This window comes from Rutidosis leptorrhynchoides, chromosome 4 (genome assembly GCF_046630445.1).
Source record: "Rutidosis leptorrhynchoides isolate AG116_Rl617_1_P2 chromosome 4, CSIRO_AGI_Rlap_v1, whole genome shotgun sequence".
Classification (NCBI taxonomy): domain Eukaryota; kingdom Viridiplantae; phylum Streptophyta; class Magnoliopsida; order Asterales; family Asteraceae; genus Rutidosis; species Rutidosis leptorrhynchoides.
Genome location: NC_092336.1, coordinates 33248804 through 33263445, shown reverse-complemented (window position 1 = coordinate 33263445; position 14642 = coordinate 33248804). Strand labels below are relative to the sequence as shown.

Genomic DNA, 14642 nt, shown 5'->3' with positions numbered 1-14642 from the left:
ACGATTACTTCCCTAGAATCTGTTATGCATATTTTCACTACTCGATTCCATATAACTAATAAGTGTTAGTAATTTGCCTTATCTAGTGACGTTTATATGGATCCTATTACTATACTAAATTGATTACTTGGGTTGGGTGAATTGGGCATTTAACCGGACCAAGGGAATGAACTAAGCTAAGCCATTAGTTGACATAGGAGTGGATCATGATCAACACATCATTGGCATGATCATCATTCAAGTCTTTAGACTAGTTGAATTAGTTAATTACAAATAGGAGGTCTTGGATGACAAGAACATCACTTGCGTTGTGTAATCCCATTTCAGTGTTTGCGCAAGACTACTCTTGGTAAACCAATTAATTAGTTCTCATGCGTAGTCAATCAATCCAGTCCTAAACCAAAAACAACAATCAACATCGAGGGTAATAAGTCTAAATGAGCATATTTGTTTTATTTGATATAAAAACTATCTTTTCATTTTTATAAATCTAAAATACCAAAAATATTGTCTTTTGAACTTATTCATTTATTGATTTGTCCATCGTTAAAGGGCAACCCAATATCTTGTATTTGTTTGATTTCATTTATTTTAGCTTAATCACAATTTAGTTTATACAATCTTAACTTGCACATATAACTGTCCTTGGAACGATACACGGATTTTACCATTATCTGTACTACTACACGATCGGGTACACTGCCCGTTAGTGTGTGTAATCTTTAAAACCGGTATTTTCCATACAACAATTCATATACCACGTTTCACACATCATACGCCTTGATTTGTATTTTGTTGAGAACCATCGGACCACTCCCTATCTTTTTTGAAATACCTTAAGATTTCGAATCATATACCCGCAAACCCACTTGATAGCCTTCCAAATTTTCGAACATCTCTCCGGATGGTTTAAGTCAATAATGCCTTTGAAAAGTTCGCTCATGTTTGCGTATGGTAGACGAGACAAGTTCCACCATCTAAACACTCGGGACCATAGATCCTTCGCGAAGTCACACTGAATGAAAATATGCTCCACCGTTTCAATTTCTTTGTGCATACGGGACATCTAACCGAATCCAAATCAATCCCTCTTTTATCAAGCTCGATTCTTACCGGAATTCTATTTTGCTTCGCCCTCCACACTAGCAACCCGATTTTCTTAGGGATAATATTAACCCGATCCGTGCATTCTGCCCCTATACGTGGGCCAAGGAGTTTCTCGTCGATCATTTTTGAAAGATGGAGTACCGTGAAGCTTCCATTTTGAAAAAGGTTACACGACCATTTATCTCTCGTACCATCTGTGAATCTAAATCCGTGTACCAAATTGCTCAGGTTTTGGAATTCGCCTGCCATCCTGCCCCTCGAGTTTCTCGACCATTCCCACGAAAACATTATGTTCCCAAACTCATCTTTAAACCACCTATTCATAACCAGCGCGTCTTTGTTTCGATCCAAGTTGTATAGCCTTCCAAATTTATCTTTAAGGCAATAGCCATCCAACCATTTGTCGTGCCAGAAAAGACTATCATCACCTTTACAAATTATCTTCACAAACGAGTTAGAAAAGTGAATGCCAAGATTATCAATGATAATCCTGCCTTTGCATATATTCTTTCTTATCGACCCCTTTCCGGGCTCAATGTTTAAATGATTCCCCAACCCCCCGTCCCGCCCATAGAGACTTAAAATAGTTTTTGCACAAAGCGAGTGTTTATCATTGAAAAACCTCCACCACCACTTTGCTAGTAGTGCAAGATTTTTGGCTTTCAAAGACCCAATGTTCAACCCCCTCCCTCGAAAGGACAAATGACATCTTCCCATTTTACCCACGAAAGTTTTTTGGACTCTCCCGACCCGCCCCAAAAAAATAAACGACGCAAACCTTCGAGCTTGTTAATGACGCTTGACGGAGCATGGAAAAGAGAGAAAGCATACAACAGGAGGCTACTAAGGACCAATTTGATGAGTGTTAGACGACCCCCAAATGACATCAACTTTGCTTTCCAACTATCGAGCCTCTTATGGAATTTTTCAATGTATGGCTCCCAATCTTTAATATTTTTCATTTTACACCCGATAGGAAGACCTAGATACATAAACGGGAATATTCCAACTTGGCACCCGAATCTACTCGCCATAGTCTCCACCATGTTCGAGTTAACACCTACTCCGAACAAACAAATTTTTGAGACATTTACTTTTAACCCCAAAAAGATCTCAAAACATTTAAGGACTTTGAACACATTACTAATATTTCTTCTATTCCATTCACCAAATATCATAGTGTCATCGGCATATTATAGGTGTGATATGATTACCCGATCCTTTCCTACCTCTATACCTTTGAATAAGTTCGCGCGGAGTACTTGTTTTATCATCGCGTTAACGCCTTCCTCCGCAATAATAAATAAGTAAGGAGATAAAGGATCTCCTTGACGAATCCCCCTTCATAAAGAAAATTATTCGGTTGGAGAACCATTTACAAGAATCGACACCGACGCCGATGAAAGGCACGAGCTTATCCAATTACGACACTTCAAACCGAATCCCATTCTTTCTAAGACTTTTGAGAGAAAGTTATGATTGATGCTATCGAACGCTTTTTCAAAATCGGCCTTAAAGATCATACACTTGTCCTTTTTCCTTTTAACCTCATCAACCACTTCATTTGCCACTAGAATTCCATCTAAGATGAATCTTCCCTTCATAAACGCGCTTTGCTCCACACTTATGACCTTATGAATTACACTTTGAAGTCTTTTTGAGAGTACTTTGGCTATGATCTTGTAAAGACTTCCGATTAGACTTATGGGGCGATATTCACCAAGGTTCATTGGGGTCGATTTCTTTGGGATTAATGTCATAAAGCTCACGTTACACCCTCGAGATAGAGCTTCTTTACCCCAAAACCAATCCAAAGCTTTTTTTCAAATCATCCTTTATGAGCCAATAGAACACTTTGTAGAATTTTAGATTAAACCCGTTGGGGCCCGAAGCTTTGGACGGATCGCACTCTTTAATTGCATCCCAGATCTCTTCTTCAGAAAACTGCAATTAAAGAGGTGCGATTCGTCCAAAGCTAACAATGAATAATCAAACATACACGGCCTATTGAATCTTTCAATACTTAAGTGATCCGTCAGCGTCTATGTGATGACCCGGAAATTTCTGACCAAATTTAAACTTTATCTTTAAATGATTTAATGTTTTCGACACGATAAGCAAAGTCTGTAATGTTGAGTCTCAAAGTTTTGGAACTATATTCATGTAATCAATTATTCTTTGACTGTTCTCGAAGATTCACGAACAATATATATATAAATTAATTTGCATATATATATATATATATATATATATATATATATATATATATATATATATATATATATATATATATATATATATATGATTTCAAGTTATTTAGTAAACGATATTAACATTCGATTATTGATTCGATTATAAGTTAACTAAAACGTTTAAGATGAACCAGAAAAACACTATTTCAAAATGAAAATGTATATATATATATATATATATATATATATATATATATATATATATATATATATATATATATATTAACAAATAGCGAGACGATGATTTATAGAAGTAAATGACCAAAACACTCTAAAGTTTAAGATATACTTTGAGTGGTATAGTTTATGGATAACTTAAGGCTATATTTTGACAAAGGTATGTGACACGAAACGTAAAATGCAAGTATTCTAAGTGTACGAAAGGACATTCGAAAAATCGGAACCGGGACATAAGTCGAGTGACGACGTACGACTTATCGGAACAAAAAATACAGGTTAACTAGGCACGAGAATTTAATATAATATATAATTAATTAATTTAAATTATATATATTATATATATTATTAATAAATATGTCGACAAACAAAAATACAAAAGAGTGTGAGCTGGAAATGGGTGCCATGCGATCGCATGGCATTTGCCCACATAAACCATGCGATCGCATGGGAACAGAATGGAGGCCTGGTACTATAAATTCGTTCGAAATCAATTTGTTTTAAACATATATATTCTTCATCTATCCCGATCTCTCTCTATATTATATATATTATTATTATTATTATTAATATTATTATTATTATTATTATTATTATTATTATTATTATTAAGATTAATATTATTATTAATTTTATTATTATTAATATTATTAATTAGTATTATACATAAAATACTACGACGAGGTTATGAGCGTGTCACTTTCAAAATGGTTTTCAAGCGGGATAGAGCTAAGGAAATTATGGGTTATTGCCAAGGAGGTTATGGGTAATGTTCGGGGGTATATTTGTAAATCAAACCTAGTGTTTATCATCTCCGTTGCGTCTACGTACTATCCTACAATATTGAATCTCAATATTGATATGTAAGCACTCATATTTTATCTTTTATATATTAATTGTGTATCCATGTCTAGTGCTCGAGTATATATATTTATACATGCTTGTATACTAAATTTCGTCGTTAAACAGTTTATGATGAATCACGAATTAAATACATATGTTACTGGTTAAAAGGTATATGATATGTATGTTTTTGGAAAGCCGGCGAAAAATCAATAACTTTTCATTTAGAAATCGCGTAATTTCGATGAACAAATCAAAAGATATGGTCAACTGAATTATGATTGATGTTAATTGAAATTGCTTTTGAATATGCAATTAAGATTTAAAAAACTTGTTTACGAGATTGATAAAATGGATTTTTGAATATTACCAACCGAGTAAATGACTCCTTATATAAGGTATGTCTCGTTTTGTTGAACTATTGTCAAAATTGACTTTTTGAAACTACTTTGGATAACTTTTGTATGTCGATCTCGAGCATTAGGATTGTGATACACTATGACCTGACCTAGCTTGATAGACAATTATTGACCAACATATGTTCTCTAGGTTGAGATCTACGGTTATTTGGTATTCCAAGTTTCGATCACAATTCGGTGAACGACTTTATGTACTGCTAAGGTGAGTTTCATTTGCTCCCTTTTTAATTGCTTTTGCAATCTATATTTTTGGGTTGAGAATACATGCACTTTATTTTAAACGCAATGGATACAAGTACATACTAAATTCTACACGGAGTTTGAACCAAAAATTCCTTAGCTTTGGTAACTAGTAACTGCCGGTTATAAGAACTGGTTGGTGCAAGTAGTTATATATGGATCCATAGGGCTTGACATCCCCGTCTGTTCCAGGTATAGAAACCCTAGCATGAACTAAAGAACAGACGTATGCTATTTGAGTTTAGTACATGTTGGATTGCGTGTATTGTACATGTTGGTTGCATGTATGTTAAAACAGGGGTACTTATTATAACGTTAAAGTTTAGTTACCAGTGTGCTCAATCTTTTAGAATATTTTGCTAAACATTTCTGGATGAAACAACTGAAATCTTGTGATCCACCTTTATGTACATATTATGCAAAGCATTAAAACTATGAACTCACCAACCTTTGTGTTGACACTTGTTAGCATGTTTATTCTCAGGTTCCCTAGAAGTCTTCCGCTATTTGCTTATATGTTAGACAAGCTATGTGCAAGGAGTCTTACATGACATATTTTTTAAAGAAACGTTACATTCACCAAATCATCACCATGTATCTTATTTTGACTGCATTGTCAATGGAAGTACTGTTGTAAACTATTATTTATGGTGATTGTCTATATGTAGAAATCATTAGATGTCGAAAACCTTTGAATTAAATATTCATTTATGGTGTGCCTTTACAAAAGAATGCAATGTTTACAAAACGTATCATATAGAGGTCAAATACCTCACAATGAAATCGATGAATGACGTGTTCGTCCATATGGATTTGGAGCGATCGTCACAGTTGGTATCAGAGCATTGGTCCTAGTGAACCAGGTCTTGCATGAGTGTATCTAACTGATAGTTGTTAGGATACATTAGTAAGTCTGGACTTCGACCGTGTCTGCATGTTAAAAGTTTTGCTTATCATTTCTTGTCGGAAATTACATGCTTATCATTCTTAAGTCTAGACACGTTTTACTGCATTGATTGCATGAATAGTGTATAGACAAAATTCATATCTTCGCGTATCTATTACTGTAAACTTTTCCTGACATCTTTCGAAAATTTCTCCGTGATTTATGGAATTTGGTATTATATATACATATGTAAATTATGTATTGAAGAATACCAAACTAAATTCTATAATCTAATTCATATCAAAAATCATCTCTCTAATTATATACAAGATAGATCCCATATCTAGTTCAAATTCCTTAAACTCTGACAGCTATTCCGATATGGATATTCACCTGAATTCCGAAGACAGTGTAACCGGAATGGATCAACCAATTAGCCATCATCTATTCTGGATGAATTGGGGATGGGTTCATAGCCTACTTAATTATTGGAGACAAGAAGAAGGCGATCCCTTCCATCCACCACATTGCCCTCTTGGCGAAGAACCTGAAGCACTTACCGGTGAACCTGTTCGAGACACCATTTTCTCTCTCATTTCCAGAGTATCTCGTCACGATAATATAATATCTCAAATTCTGGATCTTATTCATCCACTCGTCTGAACCGCCAATCATCCCGGTGTAGTAGAAGAAGTCAACGAGCTTCGCGCTCGGGTAGTGGCTTTGGAGAATATGGTGCAAAGGTTACAAGCACCAGCAGCATCACCGGCATCAACAGTACCACCGATAACAACACCAACTGTACCATTACCACCACCGACAACATCCGCATCGCAAACCTCAACTTCACAATCTGTTCCACGAGCATCAACGTCATACGCACCGTAGTTACCAAGAAATACCTGCAACAATAACCGATGAAGTATTAACTCATTTCCCCTAAAGAAATTTTATATATATTTAATATATATGAATTTTGAAATCAAAATAAATCTTTTCGTACTAAGCTATTACATGTGAATCTTAACTGGTAGGTACTACTCGGTTAGTTCATATTACTAATATGCGATGATGTACATCCTTCCTTAACAACTTAACCATTGTTAACTACAATCTCTGTTTCAACCCAATGAATTCCATTTCATAATAAACCAAGTGTATTAATCAATTACATAATTGATTTTACATTTTCAATTTTGATATACTCGAAACTTTCCAGAAAACATCATCCGTGCCTTGTAAGGTTCATAAAAATTCCACGAGCACCAACATCCTTCACCGAGGAATATCATTAAGAATAAATAATGAAGTGTTGATTTCATTAGAGAAAAACTCCGCAAAGATTATGTAATCTTTAATGTTTTAGAGATTAATCATTTCTAAGTCAAGCCAAAAATCAAATGAGCTTAAAATGATATTAACTCATTAAATCCGTATTACATCTGAAGAAATATACATACATATATTTTCATAAAGACTGTAATGAAAATTATTTTGTACAAAATATTACTTGTGAAATCTTTAACGGGTAGGTAATTCCCGGGAAATATATAAGTTTACAATTAATATGTTATACTGTACATTCTTCAACTTTGATTCAAAAATTATTAACTATGCTCACAACGATATACAATCGTTTTCATACAAATTCAATTACATATTCTGATATTGACGGATCAGAATCCAAGTCATAACTCTGAACCGGTGACATCATTCTTAGATCTCTACATCTTTCAAAGCTATACTTTGACTTCAAAACTGTGAAAGATCCTTTAGCATTGTTATTACCGAAAATAATCTTGCAATTCCTTTTCAAAGTATCCAGTTTTATCACACTTCCAACTAGTCAACTTCGACTTTTCAGATTAGCCTTATTATAACCTTGACATATACGTTCTTGTTACTGGGGAACCTTTCATGTTCCACCACTTTAGCAGTAAATTTACAAACAACTTTATTAATCCTTGACCTTTCGAAAAATCCTTATACTCATTGAAACCCTATCATGTACTCATCCAGATCCTGTAACAATAATTGCCATACCAACCACCGGGAATTAGCAATCAGTATTTTGAATCTCGCAGCATTTTCTATGACAACAGTTATATATAGATAACATCTATCTTCTAGACATACATAATTCGAATGTGAAGTTTCTGAAAAACACCCCAAACTACGAAACTAGTTCTCCGAATTTTGGAAAAATGCTGATGAAGCAGCAAAAACTGTAAACGACCTTAATAGTCAAAAGTTTAATAATAAAGAATAGTATGGTGGTAAAGCTGAGAAAAAGAGAAGGTTTGGAACTAGAAAACGGATTGAGCAGACCATGAAGGAGGCTGTGGACAAATCACAAAAATGAAATCTACCTTCAAAGAATACAAATGATTCAGTGTCTGCTGAAATCCTTAGTAAATACCTTACTTCCGAATCTAAACCCTTGCGGACAATATTCTTCATCATCCTATGATATAAGAAATTCTAAGATATCATCGTATCTTTCATTATAAATATCCTCCATATTTCTGGAGATAATTCCATAATCATTCTTATCGGAAATCAATTTTCTCCTTGCGATATATGTGTTACATCATAAAAGAAACTATTTTAGTTTCTAATTTCTGAAAATTTCGAAAAATGGATGTTTTTGAAGTAGTGTTGGGAATTGAAGCATGAGTTAGTATAATAAAATGACACTTGATCAACGTGATTATATTACAGTAAGTCATGCTGAGTTTCTAATGGAACATGATAAAGGTTCACAGATCATACCCTCATCATGAATCATGTTACATAACTCTTTCATTCTATTTAACCTCTAAACATATCAAGAAAATATTTTTCTTGATGATTCGGTCTTTTTCGAGGTATTCTGGTAATTTGACAAGTCAGATTGTGCCATTACCGTTTCTTTCTTAGAACATTAATTATGTTCATTCCGAAATTCATACCTACGAATTCTGGACCATTATTCGCTTGACTTAAAGTCGGGAAGAGAAAACGAAAGCATGAAGCTCCAAAATATAATGGAAAATATAAAGCCCGAAAACAACCCCGAAATTACAAACTGTGTATATCAATGCGTATAAAAATATAAAGACACTGGAGAATGAAAAACAATATAACCCCAAGGTAATAGTAGAAGAAAATAACCTCCTCTGGTGGCAGATGAAAAAGAAGAATGAAGGATACGATAGCCAAGAAAATATCAAGAATCGGAACTGGATTAAGCATTTCACAATCTTTTAGAAGTATGAAATAAGGAAGAAGATGTAGGAGTGGTGAAAATAATGAAACGGAAGAGGTCAATTTATAGTGAAATATCAGACATAACAATCGAGGCAGATTACGCATTTAGAGGAAATCTTAATTTCCTTAAATTTCGAAGAATCAAATCTTATTTAGATTATGAAGATTTTCTATTCCTTCAATTCTGGAAATCAATCGTAACTACGTCAAAAGTTAAGACGAATCTCTATTCTTTCATTTCACTCTTTTACGATAACTTCTCTCATACGCTTCGAGAAATCGGATTGTTTTATCCATATTATTCAACGGTGATAAAATTCTATTTAACAACTCATATTCGTCATGAAAACATTTTTATTGTTAGCTATGACGACCTCACTTAAATTTCGGGACGAAATTTCTTTAACGGGTAGGTACTGTGATGACCCAGAAATTTCTGACCAAATTTAAACTTTATCTTTAAATGATTTCATGTTTTCGACACGATAAGCAAAGTCTGTAATGTTGAGTCTCAAAGTTTTGGAACTATATTCATGTAATCAATTATTCTTTGACTGTTCTCGAAGATTCACGAACAATATATATATAAATTAATTTGCATATATATATATATATATATACATATATATATACATATATATACATATATATATATATATATATACATATATATATATATATATATACATACATATATATATATATATATACATATATATATATATATATATATATACATATATATATATATATATATATAATTTCAAGTTATTTAGTAAACGATATTAACATTCGATTATTGATTCGATTATAAGTTAACTAAAACGTTTAAGATGAACCAGTAAAACACTATTTCAAACTGAAAATGTATATATTATATATATATATATATATATATATATATATATATATATATATATATATATATATAAATTAACAAATAGCGAGACGATAATTTATAGAAGTAAATGACCAAAACACTCGAAAGTTTAAGATATACTTTGAGTGGTATAGTTTATGGATAACTTAAGGCTATATTTTGACAAAGGTACGTGACACGAAACGTAAAATGCAAGTTTTCTAAGTGTACGAAAGGACATTCGAAAAATCGGAATCGGGACATAAGTCGAGTGATGACGTACGACTTATCGGAACAAAAAATACAGGTTAACTAGGCACGAGAATTTAATATAATATATAATTAATTAATTTAAATTATATATATTATATATATTATTAATAAATATGTCGACAAACAAAAATACAAAAGAGTGTGAGCTGGAGATGGGTGCCATGCGATCGCATGGCATTTGCCCACATAAACCATGCGATCGCATGGGAACAGAATGGAGGCCTGGTACTATAAATTCGTTCGAAATCAGTTTGTTTTAAACATATATATTCTTCATCTATCCCGATCTCTCTCTATATTATATATTATTATTATTATTATTATTATTATTATTATTATTATTATTATTATTATTATTATTATTATTATTATTATTATTATTATTATTAAGATTAATATTATTATTAATTTTATTATTATTAATATTATTAATTGGTATTATACATAAAATACTACGACGAGGTTATGAGCGTGTCACTTTCAAAATGGTTTTCAAGCATGATAAAGCTAAGGAAATTATGGGTTATTGCCAAGGAGGTTATGGGTAATGTTCGGGGGTATATTTGTAAATCAAACCTAGTATTTATCATCTCCGTTGCATCTACGTACTTTTCTACAATATTGAATCTCAATATTGATATGTAAGCACTCATATTTTATCTTTTATATATTAATTGTGTATCCATGTCTAGTGCTGGAGTATATATATTTATACATGCTTGTATACTAAATTTCGTCGTTAAACAGTTTATGATGAATCACGAATTAAATACATATGTTACTGGTAAAAGGTATATGATATGCATGTTTTTGGAAAGCCGGCGAAAAATCAATAACTTTTGATTTAGAAATCGCGTAATTTCGATGAACAAATCAAAAGATATGGTCAACTGAATTATGATTGATGTTAATTGAAATTGCTTTTGAATATGCAATTAAGATTTAAACAACTTATTTACGAGATTGATAAAATGGATTTTTGAATATTACCAACCGAGTAAATGACTCCTTATATAAGGTATGTCTCGTTTTGTTGAACTATTGTCAAAATTGACTTTTTGAAACGACTTTGGATAACTTTTGTATTTCGATCTCGAGCATTAGGATTGTGATACACTATGACCTGACCTAGCTTGATAGATAATTATTGACCAACATAATGTCTCTAGGTTGAGATCTACGGTTATTTGGTATTCCAAGTTTCGGTCACATTTCGGTGAACGAATTTATGTACTGCTAAGTTGAGTTTCATTTGCTCCCTTTTTAATTGCTTTTGCAATCTATATTTCCGGGCTGAGAATACATGCACTTTATTTTAAACGCAATGGATACAAGTACATACTAAATTCTACACCGAGTTTGAACCGAAAATCCCTTAGCTTTGGTAACTAGTAACTGCCGGTTATAAGAACTGGTGAGCGCGAGTAGTTATATATGTATCCATAGGGCTTGACATCCCCGTCTGTTCCAGGTATAGAAACCCTAGCATGAACTAAAGAACAGACGTATGCTATTTGAGTTTAGTACACGTTGGATTGCGTGTATTGTACATGTTGGTTGCATGTATGTTAAAACATGGGTACTTATTATAACGTTAAAGTTTAGTTACCAGTGTGCTCAATCTTGTAGAATATTTTGATAAACGTTTCTGGATGAAACAACTGAAATCTTGTGATCCACCTTTATGTACAGATTATGCAAAACATTAAAACTATGAACTCACCAACCTTTGTGTTGACACTTGTTAGCATGTTTATTCTCAGGTTCCCTAGAAGTCTTCCGTTGTTTGCTTATATGTTAGACAAGCTATGTGCATGGAGTCTTACATGACATATTTTTTAAGGAAACGTTGCATTCACCAAATCATCACCATGTATCTTATTTTGACTGCATTGTCAACAGAAGTACTGTTGTAAACTATTATTTATGGTGATTGTCTATATGTAGAAATCATCAGATGTCGAAAACCTTTGAATTAAATATTCATTTATGGTGTGCCTTTACAAAAGAATGCAATGTTTACAAAACGTATCATATAGAGGTCAAATACCTCGCAATGAAATCGATGAATGACGTGTTCGTCCATATGGATTTGGAGCGATCGTCACAGTCTAGGTTTGGGCAGGAGCCTTTAAATCGGAACCCCAACAACCCTCTCCTAAAGGAAGACAGTCATCACCTATTTTCAAGAAATATCAATAACCAAAGTATATCCAATCTTCGTATTTACCACGCTACACTTCCCCTAAAGGAAGGTGCTTCACTTCCCCTAAAGGAAGGTGCTTCACTTTCTCGGCAGCGACGCCAAAAAGTTGATGTGTTGAAAGTGTGTGCAGTAGTGCTTAGCTTACTCTTCAACTTTTAAATTTATAAAGCCTTTATTTAATACACTTTAACACCCTAACGAGCAACAAAACCCGATCAGAGGTAGTATATAAGGTTATCGTCCCAAGAGAAGTGTCGTAATGATAAGAGTTGCTTTATTATTTAATTCTTATTAAAGAATTAAAGATATATTTTTATGTCTTTTATGGGATAGATTTCTCTTAGGAAAGAGTTTGCTTTTTAAAGATAAATAAAATAAGGAATTGAAGATTCAAAATAAGATACAAATAAAGATTCAAGTAAAGATACAAGTGATAACATGGACAATCAATTCATACGGAATTCATATTAGATAAGTTTCATAACTTATATTAACACAAAGTAGAATAACAATCATAGACCAATTATTATCACTTAATAGGTTAAACTAAGTGTTGCATAGTAATCAATAAGTAGTATTTAAAGCATATGCTAGATATGTGATGTGCATAACTAACATCTTAATTCTTCATGTTCAATTCAATTACACGATACATACTAATCTTGTGATGAGGATCAATATGCAAATAGACTGACAAATTATATAAGCTATTAAACACCAAGTAGATCAACTCAAGTTACTAGATGAAAGTCAATTACTACTAAGTTTTCATGCAATCATTAATTAAACAAATTCAAACGAAGGATCTTCGATTAAACCTAACAATATCAACTTCTATTATATAAGCGTAATTCAAATCAAATAAGTTTATCACTATTAAACTCTTTAACTTAGTTGCACGCAATTCAATTTAACAAGTTTGATGGACTACATCTAAACAAGTAGCATGAATCAAATAATAGATTTATCAGATCAATGACTAATCAACCTTAAAATCATGTTATTTAATCATTAAGCATGGCAAACAAGTGTAATCAAGCAAAACAGATTCGAAACAGTTTAAATATCGTTATAGAAACTCAACCATACAGACCTGGAAAAGAACCAGAAACTGCACAGAATGAAGCACGAAGCCGGCGACTTCCTTCACACCAAACCGGCGGCTTGGGTGTGAAGCCGGCGGCTTCATCTGAATCCCAGATGAAGTCTAACTTTCGTCCAGGTAATCACTATGAACGTTTAGTTCATAGTAAAAGACGAACAGAAACGAATACAGAAAATAAAATAGACAAAACAATAAATTAAAGATAGAATCATAGCTTGAAAAGAAGGTAGATGTAAAAATATTTGAATAAAATCTTGAATCTTGATTACAAAAGAGTAAATCTAACCTAAGAGTTTAGAGAAAACCCCTAAAAAACGACCTATCTACTTCTAAACTTTTGAACATAAGAAAATATGAAAACTGAGACCAGGGGCTTCAATTTATAGGATTCTTGGGCGGTGGCCAAGCCGACGGCTTCATAGGGAAGCCGGCGGTGGCCAAGCCGACGGCTTCATAGGGAAGCCGGCGGCTTGCCTTGAGTCGGTGACTCCACGTGCAAGTTAAACTTAATCAGCAAGCCATTCTTGTAACCGCCATACTGAAGCCGGTGGCTTCATTGCCATGCCGGCGGCTTCACTTGATTCGCCGGATCTTTCTGATTTTATCTTGATTTTGTTTCCATTTTTACTTGAACTTGATCAATAAGTTGAGAAAACGTGTCAACGAGGCCGATGGCTTCATTGGGAAGCCGGCGGCTTCCTTTGCCTTTTTCTTGATCAACAAGTTCTTTCAATTTCTATCGATTCTGGAACATTCTGGTACTTTTATCCTCAAAGCCGCGGCTTCCTTAGAACCATGCCGGCGGTTTCATACAGCCGATTTGCAATTTTCTTCATTTTTGATCCTGTTTAATACATAACTTGGACATAATCATTAGAAGTACATTTTTCACATTTTTACCCATTTTAGTGTGTTTTGACATCAAAATGACTCAAAAATACTAAGATAACTCCTCAAAATGTTATCAAAAAACTGTATAATTTAGGAGTTATCATGTTGATTCTTCTTTTAATCGAAGCATGAAAA

General features: G+C 33.1%; 1 protein-coding gene across 1 annotated transcript; it reads right to left on the bottom strand.

The window, feature by feature from the left end:
* Positions 1-939: 939 nt before the first annotated feature.
* Positions 940-2867, bottom strand: LOC139840538 (uncharacterized). Its single transcript, XM_071830800.1, has 3 exons — positions 2534-2867; positions 1830-2167; positions 940-1548 (listed from the first exon to the last, which is right to left on the bottom strand). The coding sequence occupies exons 1-3, from the start codon at positions 2865-2867 to the stop codon at positions 940-942; spliced, it is 1281 nt and encodes a 426-aa protein (XP_071686901.1).
* Between the last annotated feature and the right edge of the window lie 11775 nt (positions 2868-14642).

What these genes read in the sequence shown, in the direction of transcription:
- LOC139840538 (XM_071830800.1), bottom strand. Translation starts at nt 2,867, where the DNA reads ATGACATTAATCCCAAAGAAATCGACCCCAATGAACCTTGGTGAATAT. An exon ending in GGGATTCGGTTTGAAGTGTC is followed by an intron (nt 2,168 to 2,533) that starts GTAATTGGATAA and finishes TGTTCGGAGTAG; the next exon opens with GTGTTAACTCGAACATGGTG. An exon ending in AGTCCAAAAAACTTTCGTGG is followed by an intron (nt 1,549 to 1,829) that starts GTAAAATGGGAA and finishes TCGTTTGTGAAG; the next exon opens with ATAATTTGTAAAGGTGATGA.